Below are 12097 nucleotides of genomic sequence, written 5' to 3' on the forward strand. Positions count from 1 at the left end.
CAAGGGGCACGAAAAGTGCATTGGGATACCAGGGGCATGAAAATTGCTGCATGGATAGGACTAAATATACATATACACTACAGAGTCCTGTAAACAGACTAGAAACTAGTACTAAACCTTGATTGTATTTCCTTACAGATGCCACACAAGTACATTTAATTATTGGTATTATATTGCCACTTACAAGCCTGCTAGGAGTCTTCTGTATGGGCTACATTCTACACATGTGATCATATGTGCGTATTTTCCACATAAAAGCTACAGCTGAGCATGTGCACTACTGGCTTTGTAGCACAGTGGCCACAAACTTTGGCCAGCATGCATAGAAGTCCACATTTATATCTAGCAGACCTGAGCAGACTTGTCGAAATGGAAATTATACCCGGCCTTAAAGCAACAAATGAGTGTCCATGGTGTCCACAGTGGACTTAGCCTTTACCCCCAGGCTGGGACCAGCTGGGAACCAAAAGTAATTCATACACAAGTTAGCGTTTATGTTTGTTTCTTTAAATTTGTACAACAAATGCCATGACCAAAAAAACTAAGGTGTTGCAAGAAGTAGCATTCAAGACCAACAGCAGCATCTCCACGGTCAAACATGGTGGTGGGAATGTGATGCTTTGGTGCTGTTTTTCAGCAGATGGACCAGGCAGTCTGGTCTAAGTAATCATGAGAAAAGACTGTGGAGGAAAACATGAGGCAGCCTGCAGACAAACTGCTCCTTGGGCAGCATTAGAGCTTCCAACAAGACAATGATGTGAAACATGGAGCCAAAGTGGTGAAGAAATGATGAAGAGAAAACAATGAGAAGATGTTGGAGCAACCCAGCCAAAAAAAGAAAGAATTTCAAGGACTTTTTTTTTTTTTACAAAAATATAAGTGAAATATATAGAAACAATTTTAAAATCTATCATTAACATCTCTAAAACAATGTCTTAGTGTCTTTTGTAACTTTTTTATTTAATTTCCAGCCAAAATAAACCAGTTGTTCAAATAAATGTTCACTATAAATCGGCATATTTGCACTATTATGAATGTTTGGTTTTTTTGTTCAAACCCGCTTGGATTCAACTTTCATTCCTCCACACTGTACATACAAGACTCTTGCGACGTCATGACGTTACGTGCCACGTTAAAACGTTCCGGTCTCCCATTGGTCAGAGCCACCCCACCCGTCTGGCCGCGCAGCCAGTCACAGCGCAGCTACCCGGGGAACACTGATTGCAAACACGGAAACAGATCCTCCGTAGCTGCAGTCCCTCTTTATTTTGATGCACTTTATCAAACCGTGATTAAAAAAACGCACATTGAAGGTTAAAATATCGAGCCGGCGGGTGTTTTTAGATTGATTTTCTTTCGCTCTATGGATTTTCTGCAGCTTCTGTCATGGGCCTGCATCGTGTTCACCGTCGGGATGTTCTCGACTGGACTGTAAGTGGAATTTTTCATTAATGTCCTGCATTAGCTTCGATATTAACTTTATTTTCTGCTGCAATTGTATAATTACACAGCTGTCAGGTCTGTTTTGACTGATTTTCTGAACTGAATTCATGTGAAACACTGTCATGACAAGTTTAAAATGAAGCAACGTGAGAAGTATTTACAACTAAGTGCATTGAATCTGTTATTTTCGAGTGTTTTCAGTGTCTGTATCTGTGTTTACTTCCTGTTTTGTTTGTTTATTTGTTTCTTTGTGCTTCCAGGACCGACCTGAAGACGATGCGAGAATCCAAAAGTACTGACAACATCCAGTTTCTCCCTTTTCTCACCACATGTCTTAAGTGAGTGACACAATTTCTGTTATTTTCTTATTTAAGTCTGTTTTTTAAGTTATTTATTATTGTTTGCTTCTGCAGACACAATGCAAAGTAGAAATACAGGAGAAGTCACATACCATGTAATAAGCTTTATTATGTAACCCTCAATTGATTAAAAAAAAAAAAGCTGCAACAGATGCGGAAGTTCAGCTTTTTGAATTGTTGATGAAGGTCATAAGATAATTATCGTTTACATTCCAAATCATAGCAGTTCATTTGTAAGCCCTAACGCACACAAATAAATGGAAATACAGGCATGGAAAAAAACTATTAGACCACCTTTGTTTTCTTTAGTTTCTTGTTCATTTTAATGCCTGGTGCCATTAAAGGTAAATTACCTGAAGAATACAATGAACACGACAATAAATGCAGCTAATTCCATAAAACTTCATGTCCTATTTGACATGTTTAAGCTTCATTGTATTCTCAGGGTAGATAAAGAGGACACTTCATGTCACATTCAAAGAGCACAACTCAAGCTGTCAGCTCTCACATAATGCCAAAAACGAAAGAAATATGGGCAGCCAGAAAGGCAGCCATCTTGGCACTGCTGGAAATTTGCATGAGTGAGAGACAGGTAGTGAAACAACTGAAGATGTCCAAGACAGCCGTTCATTACACCCAGAAAAAACAGGCCCAGGATGGTACTACCAAGTAGCTAGCTGGTCGCGGCAGGAAACGTCGTTCTACCTCACAAGGTTCAATTCAGATAACTTTATTTGTCCCCAAGGGGCAATTTAAAGGCAAGACACACAATTACACACAAAAAGACAAAACAACATTAAAAAGTAAACCGTGCACTCATCCCTTCCTGTGTCAGGAATCGTCCTCAGGCTTCCATTAACCTTAAAAATGAGTGAACACAGTTTAGGAATATGACTTGTTCAGCAAGGACAGTTCAAAACCGACTTGTTGAAGCTGCTCTGAAGTCACACAGGGCAGGAAGAAGCCCTTCATGAAGGAAAGGCAGAGGAAAGTCCGGTTACTCTTTACTCTTTGTTCAGACAAATGTACCTTTAGTTGGAGCAGGCATTAAAATGAACAAGAAATTGAAGAAAACAAGAGTGGTCTAATCCTGTTTTCCTTGACTGTATGTGTAGAACATTTGCAAACACATTTCTGACTGCAGCTCTTGCACATGTGCACTCGTATTTTGCATTTTAGCTTCACAGGTATCACCCAATCATTATTTATTTCTGACTTTTCTTTTTTTCAGGCAGTGTTTTTTGTTTTATCTTATTGTGATTGCACGGTTTAACATTTCACTGCACAAACTGCATGATCATGTGACAAATGAAAACTGTGGAGTCTTAAGATAATAAGACCTGCAGCTCACCCACCAGCTGGGACATCACCCTGTGTTTATCCAGACTTAGGTTTCTTTCCGTTGGATGCAGTTTCTGGGTCAGCCTTCATTGTTCGAGGGTTTGGTTCTTCAAAGCGGGTTTCATTCCTGCAGTCTTTAAAAGCCTTAAATTAAACCCCCAGCTTAACCTGAATCATACATTCTGTAACTCATAAAAACAGGCACAAACGCATTTGTTATTGACACAGAAGAACAGATGTATTTTATTCCGCCTATCGGGATCTTAGTGCTGTTTGTTTAAATACCACCTTGAACACACAGTCGGATCGTGCTTCGTTTCAAGCGTTGTGTAACTATTCTTCCTGCAGTGACAAGTTTACATGCACTAGTCAGCTGTAACTGATCAAATGTTGCACCGAATTTATGAAAAGTTCATTAAATCTGCATTTTGCATAAACAACTTAACGCTCCCATCTAAAGTATTGTGACCGTATGCTGTCTCTGTATCTTCTTCTGAGTCAGATTATTATTAGTATTTGGCATAATATGAGCCAGTAAAAGTGTTCCAATCAACTTTACAGCTCAACACTGATGAACTCTGGCATTAACGGTGATGGATGACTTTATTTAATTGTGTTATTATTAGCTTTCTGGCTGTTCCAAAGAAAATATAAGGGGATAAATGTAAGAAAACAAGCAGCTAATGTCGACTTTAAGGCTGGACGTTTTCTTGCGTGTTGCTAAGTCCGACGTCAAAAATCTTTCAACGCAACTTAACTGTAAATGCAACAACGCTGATCATTTGTTTTTATTGGCTCTCCTGCTTGACATTAGTGATGGATGAATTTCGACAGCAAACTGAATGTTGTTTGTCCTACAGTTTTCATGATTTCGTTTAGCAGATGGTTTGATCCAAAGTGATGGGAGTAGATGCAACACAAACAAGGATCTAGTCAGGAGAAAACAACCTGGATGAGAGTCATACAGCATGACATGTGGGGAAAAGGAATATTACATTTGATCTGCAACTATTCTGTCTATGAATACAAGAGCAACTTTAACTCATTTTCGAGCAACTTGAAATAATTTAGAGCAACTTTAACTAATATACTGGACTGTTCAAAGGTTTGGGCTGAATTACAAATGTCTAATTGAAAGAAAAGCATTTTATTTCAATGAAGATAACATTAAATGAATGATAAATCCAGTTGTTAATCCACATTGTTAATGTGGTAAATGACTCTTCTAGCTGGAAACGTCTGATTTTTAATAGAATATCTCCATAGGGGTACAGAGGAACATTTCCAGCAACCATCACTCCTGTGTTCTAATGCTACATTGTGTTAGCTAATGGTGTTGAAAGGCTCATTGATGGTTAGAAAACCCTTGTACAGTTATGTTAGCACATGGATAGAAGTGGGAGTTTTCATGAAATTGTCTGGATGACCCCAAACTTTTAAACATTAATGAATGTGTTTGAATGTTGGCTGTGCTTTTAAAATGCATAAATATGGAAACAGCAACTGCAAAAGAAATGGTTCCACAAAAAAGTTCTGCCAGAAAAATAGTAGCTGCTGGATGTAACTCCAGTTTTGTGTGCACTGTAGCAGGCTTTACTGTCAGTTATGTAGAAGGAGCCAGACTTAAGCCATGATGCCAGCTCGTCTAATCCTCCTCTCGTTGCCGTAGCAACCTCGGTTGGTTGTCTTATGGGATGCTGAAGAGAGATCAGACCATCGTCCTGGTCAACATAATCGGAGCTCTTCTGCAGATCCTCTACATCATCATGTACTTCCACTACACCAAGCATAAGGTAGGCTTGTCCTCCAGCAGGAATTCTCTCCTCCCTGCAGCCGGCTCTGACCGTCTCCTGCTTTCAGAGGCTGGTGATGTCCCAGACGGTGGCGGCAGGGACGGTCCTGACCTGCGGCTGGCTCTACTTCGGCATGTTTCTACCAGAAGGGGACTCTCGGCTCAGCCAGCTGGGACTCACCTGCAGCGTCGTCACCGTCAGCATGTACATGTCGCCGCTGACCGACCTGGTAAACGCAACACACACAGGCTGCATGTAGACAGGCTGCTGGACTTCACTGGGAGATAGTGAGTGGAGGATACTCAGGAAGAACATCGTGCATAAGCAGTGGCAGTATCCACAAACGTATAGCATGAGTATGGATAATAATTTATCATCAGTGCTGACCTTGGAGTGTAAACCACCTTTTATGGGAGCTATTGATTAGACCCTCCAGAAAAACGCGAGCTAAAATCCTTGATTATGTGAACAAATATGCGGGTTTTTATGCCATTTTATGCGGGGAAATTGCGGAAAGTTGCAAAGTCTGCGAATAGTTGTGAAATATGCAAAAAGATGCAAAATATGTAAGAACTGGGGAAAAAGGTGATTCTTCTCCTACATCCTGTTACTAGGCTACCGCTGAATGTTTGAGTCCTTTGTGTTCAGCAAACCTTTTGCTGTGCTTCATCGTGGAGAAGTGCTGCAACACGGTCGATTTTCTTCGGTGCTCCAGAACGATGCTGCACGGGGTGCAAAAAAGTTTCTCCCCACAAATCTGGGTCCTGTTTAGCCCGGTGTTAACCCTTCCTGCTCGGCCCCCGAACCGACTGCCGTCTCTCTCGCTCGTGCTGCATTCAGGGTCGCTCAGACATCTCGCTCCCCCCTTCTCACACACACACACACACGCTGCTCTCTCTCTCCCTCTCTCATAACGGAGCCACACACTCTCATAACACCGGTCTCTGGCTGAAATATTCGTAGGTAAATGTGATCTTTGAGCATTCGCCGTTCTTGTTTTTCGTCTCTGAGCGCCGCGCTCCGCATCAGCTCGTGCTTCTAGTGTGTGTGTGAATGCGTGAACTGATGACGTCAGGCCGGGCGTCACATAAAAACTCACAACTCCATTTATATCGGTTATAGTTTTCTCATTTTATCCGGGAATTGTGAAATCAAGCGGGACCCGCATATTTCTCTTTTTTTTGTGGAAATGTGAGATTCTTGCGGGAATTATGCGGCCTTTTGGGAAATAATTGACCCCCGCATAATCAGCGGCATTTTGGTGATTAATGCGTGAATTCATGCGATCGCATAATCACGTTTTTCTGGAGGGTCTAATTAATGCCTCATTTCTGCCCATTTAAACACTGAAAACCACTCATTAACAGCTCGTTTTAACTTAACGCTGCACAGTTCTTGAACCCAAGACTTCAGGATGCTGCTGCTTTATGGAACCAAAGATAAAATGATTAAATATACACAAAAGAGCTGTTTTATGAATCAAAAAATGGCAAAAGTAGACTTATAATCATGCAGAAATTGAGATTTTGTTGTACCTCCAACAGTAAAGACTCACTTTGAAGGAATTCACGCTGTGCAGCAAGAAAATCAAGTTTGTTAGAGACTGAATGGAGTTGTTATTACAAAGCACTGGGTGTGTTGCTAAAGCTATTTACTCATTTCATGAGGACTTACACCCTATTTTCAGTAACAGACACACATTTGTGTTTGTCTCACATGGACTCGGTGTGCACGTGCACTGAAGGAATAAACTCCCTGTTCGCTCTCCTTTCCTTTCGTCTCTTCATGTCGTCTCGCGGTTCCGTCTTCTATCCTGTTTGCCTTCTTCCCTCCATCTGCCTCTCGGCTCCCACTGACCCCGAGTCGGTCGGTTTCCTGCCTTTCTTTCCTTCATCTGTCTTCCTGTTATTCTCGGTCTCTGTCTCTGTTTGCGTCTCATCCCCCTCGGTCACATTTTTCCTCCTCACAGTTCACGTAATCAGACCCGAGCATCGCACAAACCGAGTAAACCCGACGCCGTCCTCGCGTCCCCCTCCGCATCGCAGCACATTCCAGAGGTGGAAGTAGCTTTTACGTGGAAATCCCAGATTTATACGACACTTGTAGCCGTCGGTCGCCATCAATTACTGGGATTTAGACACGCGGGGGAATTTCTAAAAGGGAAAATACACAAAGGAATGAACAGTCAGACGGAGAGGCATGCAGGTTTTGCAAAGCTGGAAGGTGAAAGTACCACCCAGGGTCTGTGTTTAAAGCACACATCACAATTACAGACTTCTTGACTCAGTTTGGAGCACTTTCTGGTAACAATGCACATTTGGTCGTCCTGATATTAAGCGTGTGAGGATATGAAAGCGACTCCTAAAGCTGTTGTGGCGTGTTGCTAAAGCCGAACCAAAACGCTGAAGTTGTGCACCGTTGGACCAAAACAACGGCTTGTACAGGAGGGTCTCGACTTACTTCGAAATTCTGTTTCTACGGCGCGACGTCGCGAGATTTTTGCCGTAAATCAGACCACATATACAGCGCCCTCCATAATTATTGGCACCCCCGGTTAAGATGTGTTCTTTAGCTTCTAATAAATTCAGGTTTTTCTAAATAATAGAGGACCACAATGAAAAAAAGAGGAAAATCCGACCTTTAATTCAAGGGCATTTATTCAGTGGGGAAAAAAAATCACACATTAAGAAATAATTCTTTTACATCAAATCATGTGTGCCACAATTATTAGCACCCCTGATGTTCATACTTTGTACAACCCCCTATAGTCCAATTTTCTACAATTTTCAGTGTGAGAGTATGCTTCTGCAATAAAAACTGAATTCAGTTTCAGGCTTTTAACACATCTTAACCAGGGGTGGCGATAATTACGGAGGGCTCTATGTACACCCCCTGTCAAAAGTTTTAGGACACTTTCTCATTCAAATAAACCTGTCCTACAACCTTTGACAGGGGGTGTATCTACCAGATTTGGTACACATGTGCAGCACATCAGGCTGAACAAAAAGTCAGTGACAGCCACATTCCAAACCCAACAGGAAGTGAGCTATTTTGCGTTGAATGTCAGATTTTGCCCATTTTTCATTTTTTTCTAGAGTGAACTCCTCCTGGGGGGAAACTCCAATTCACCTCAAATTGGGCCAGTACATACAGGAGGCCTTAATGATCCAAAGTTATTAAAATCTGTTTCCAAAGTCAAAGGGCGTGTCCGTGGCGGCCTCTGGAATTTTGATCCTTCCCCATGAAATTTCAAATGCTGTGTAAATGCCCTGAACATGCTCCAATCTGCCTGAAACTTTACATGTATGATCAGAGTCCTGCCCTGATCACATCCATGTGATGAAATACACCCCCTGTCAAAAGCTGTAGGACAGGTTCTACTTTATTTGAATGAGACAGTGTCCTAAAACTTTTGACGGGGGGTTTATATCCCGTGATTCCTTATCTGTTCATAAGGTACACATGTGTAACACACGCCTGGAAGGTCATTTTGTTTGTGGGTACATCTATATTACACAGCACTCGATTTAGACGGTCGCCGCGAGCGCCGGGAATCATGGGAGGTTGATGACATCATACAAAGTGGCAGCCTCCATGAAGAAAACATGATAGGCGGTTCAGCTCGATCGAGCGCTCCATTTAGACGCTCGCCAGGTCGCCATTTGCGACGTTTTTATCGAGCGACCGTCTAAATCGAGCGCTGATTAGATGGGAACATTCTATGTTGCTGTGATTTCTGCCATGAGTTTTTTCATGATTTTAGGTGTGGGAAATGATCCAACGACTGAGCAGCCTTGGCGGAGTGCTGCGCTCTCTGAGTACTTTCCCTGTGCTGCACATTTAATTCCGTTCAATTTTATTTATATAGCACCAATTACAGTCAGATTGTCTCAAGACGCTTTACAGAACCCATAAACCTGACCCCCAGAGCAACATCTAAGGTGACAGTGGCTAGAAAAAAATCACTCTTAACGAGACGAAACCTTGATCAAAACCCTTCTCTCTATATGGGGGATCCATCTGCTGCTGGCCGGCGGGTTGTGAGGGACATCTGAACTGTCACCCAGCCACCCTGGCTTCTCCACTGCTCAGGAGCTGCTAGCAGAAGCTACACTAGCAGCTATGCTATTGCGGTCTGCACCGGCTAAGGGGGCCTGGCGAACGGCCAGCGGGTTGCTTTCCATGGTGTGGAACCACGCTTCCAATTCAGAGAACCTCGCCTCCAGATCTACAAAAAGACTGCATTTATTACACGTACCATTATGGTTTAACCCCTTAAGCTTCAGTGTACCACCGGTGATACACCTACTAATTTGCACAGGAATTTCAAGAATGTCCGACGGCTGCAAACCCGATTATATAAACACTATACGCCGATGGAAAGCTTAGATTCTCATGAATCCGCCGGTATAAACCACTTTCAGATGTGATTACCACAGCGGGTGAGAAAAACACATTTGTCCGACAAAAACGAATATTCATCCATCCGTTCTCTATACACGGCTTCAACGCACACAGCGCGACTCACATTTCCGGGTTCATTATTACACACAGATGAAAATATTCCACAAAAAACGGCCATAATCCAACCTTGGACATCCAGACGACACAAGCCAGTAAACTATTTTGTCCAAAACATGTCCTGAAGTCGGTATAAAATCCCCGAATTGGTCATTTTCAAGGAAATGCACCTTGCGATGCCCGTCCAATATTCCCTGTATTTTTCGTAATTTTTTTTATTTAAAAATAGAATATTAGCGATTTTTTGTACTGAAAACGCCTGGAATTGACTGACGCTTAAAGGGTTAAGGAGGCAGAGGAGTAACCGAATATTTCATTCAGGCGTATGGGTTCTGTAAAGCATCTTGAGACAATTTGACCTGTAACTGGCACTATATAAACAAAATTGAATTAATTCAATGTGAATCTAAAAACTCTGATTTGCTAGCTGATTGCTGCTCCTCTCTTACTACTTTCTTCCCTGTCAGGTGGAAATAGTGCGCAGTGGTAACGTCCAGTGCCTGTCCTTCCCTCTGACTGTAGCCACCTTCTTCACTTCCACCTCCTGGGTGCTCTACGGCCTGCAGCTCAACGACTACTACATCATGGTAAGACGCAGCACTGGAATCTGTGCCAGTAATCACAGTCCTCAGGATTAAAATAATAACACCCCTCCGTGTTGTTTTTATTGCAGGTTCCAAACACACCTGGAATCTTCACCAGTCTGATCAGATTTTATCTCTTTTGGAGGTTTGCGTCCGTCAATCAGAGCTCGCCTTCCTATAAGCCTGTGCATATATGATGACACCAAGGGGGACAGTTCTGACGTCGGTGGAAGGCGAAGCTCTCCCGTCACTCCTCTTGTCTTTTTACTGGAGTGCAGCAGAAAGAACATATCTGAGCTCGCTGAGTGACTCCGCTTACAAAGTGGTGATAATGGCAACTGTGTTTTGTTTACTTTTCGGGGAGGGAAAGCAAAGGTGTGCAGTCCAGCCCCTTTCAGACGTGAAGATAAGGAAAGTCGCAGCTTTGTCAGTCTGTTAAAGTGACGGCAGAGTTAATCCATTTATATTCCTCCTGGCTTCAATCAGACGCTGACGGAGAAACGGTACTAAACTTGACACTACAACCGATAATAACAATAGCTTTACGCATATAGCACCTTTAAGGAAGAACATTAAACAACAGAAGGCTGCTCAGTCCAGATAAATTCACACAACAACACCAGCTAACATAATAAAAGACCACATCCAAGTAAGAGTAATGAACAAGTGCCATTAAAGGCAATAGAAGGTAATGTAGTTAAAATTAATATATGAATAAGTAAAGACAATAAAAGGGTTAAAGAGAATAAAATAAACAATGAAATAAGTAAAGTTTAAATGAAATGCTAAAAAAACAAAATGGTAAATCTAAGCTCTCCGAATAACTAACAGTGTAGTTTATTTATGATTTCCCAATGTGTGATGATGATCTAATGATGACTTTATCTGCAGTAAAAATAATAATAAAAAAAATCCTGTGATTGAGCTCAACGCCCAGCCTGAAAATAATTTACCTGCAGCTGATAAACTGAAACTCTGAAGTGAAGAAAAGTTCACCTTGTGATCTGCTGTTAGATCCTGAGCCATCCGGATAGTTTATAATCAGGAGTAATTAATAAAGTTAAAGTCGCTCTCTGTCTGTTGCTGCAAGTAGTCGATAAACTCAGAGGAAATACTCCTAAACGGCTGGGAGCAAAAGACTAAACATCAGCTCCTGTTAGATCCTGATATAGCCCGTCACTGTGTAGTGATCATTTATAAGCCATTAGTAAAGTTTATTCTCTGTCTTTGGTGCTGCGGGTATTTAATAAACTCAGAGGAAAGAGTCCTAAATTGCTGGGAGCAACAGACTAAACATCAGCTCCTGTTAGATCCTGACCCCTCCTGTCTCCATGTCAGGAATCGTTTAGAATTTTAAGTATTTAATAAGTTACTGCTGGTGTCTGATGCTGCACTTATTTATTAAACTTGGAGGAAATACTCCTAAACAGCTGGAAGTAACAAACTAAACATGAGCGTCTTGGATTGCATTCATTAATGGTGAATCTCATTAATCTGACTTGTTACAGATTCTGTCCTTATTGCAGTAAAGATGCATTTTTATGGACATTTTAGTTTAAATAGATGGCAAATTGTAGGACAAAGGGAATGAGAATGGTGTCTTTTGCTCTCTGTGATGTTTTTGGCACCTAAATGTGGGAAAAAAAACTCAATTTGCTTCAAAATTGCTCAAAATATGTCACTTGTGAGTGTCTATCCATTAAGATGCGGTGTTAAAAATGTAAGTATCGCTCGGTACGACCTTTTAAAATAGTGATTTAACTACAGAAAACTGAGCCTGGTGCTCATTTTTTCAGATGCCGTCACATTAACCGACAGCTTTGCATGTCTGAAAAGGGCTTTAGGTTTAAAAAGGATCAATTGTGATGTCTTAAAAACAAACTCTTCCTTTCCTGTGGCCGTGTGTGGAACTGTGACCTTCGTCTGCTCTCTGCGTCTTTAAGTGCCTTCTGTTAGGTCAGGCTTGCCATTAAAGCTCAATGGCATTTACTGATCTGCCCACACGGCAGGAAAACTGCAATCCACTCAACCTCATCTCATACTAGCCAAAGATCTC

The 12097-nt window shown here is 41.8% G+C and overlaps 1 protein-coding gene across 1 annotated transcript; it reads left to right on the top strand.

Annotated features, from left to right (window-relative positions):
* The first annotated feature begins 1178 nt into the window (after positions 1-1178).
* Positions 1179-11879, top strand: slc50a1 (solute carrier family 50 member 1). Its single transcript, XM_022221725.2, has 6 exons — positions 1179-1431; positions 1704-1781; positions 4813-4936; positions 5004-5165; positions 9925-10044; positions 10131-11879. The coding sequence occupies exons 1-6, from the start codon at positions 1364-1366 to the stop codon at positions 10236-10238; spliced, it is 660 nt and encodes a 219-aa protein (XP_022077417.1). The 5' UTR covers positions 1179-1363; the 3' UTR covers positions 10239-11879.
* The last annotated feature ends 218 nt before the right edge of the window (positions 11880-12097 follow it).

Source organism: Acanthochromis polyacanthus, chromosome 12 (genome assembly GCF_021347895.1).
Source record: "Acanthochromis polyacanthus isolate Apoly-LR-REF ecotype Palm Island chromosome 12, KAUST_Apoly_ChrSc, whole genome shotgun sequence".
NCBI lineage: Eukaryota > Metazoa > Chordata > Actinopteri > Pomacentridae > Acanthochromis > Acanthochromis polyacanthus.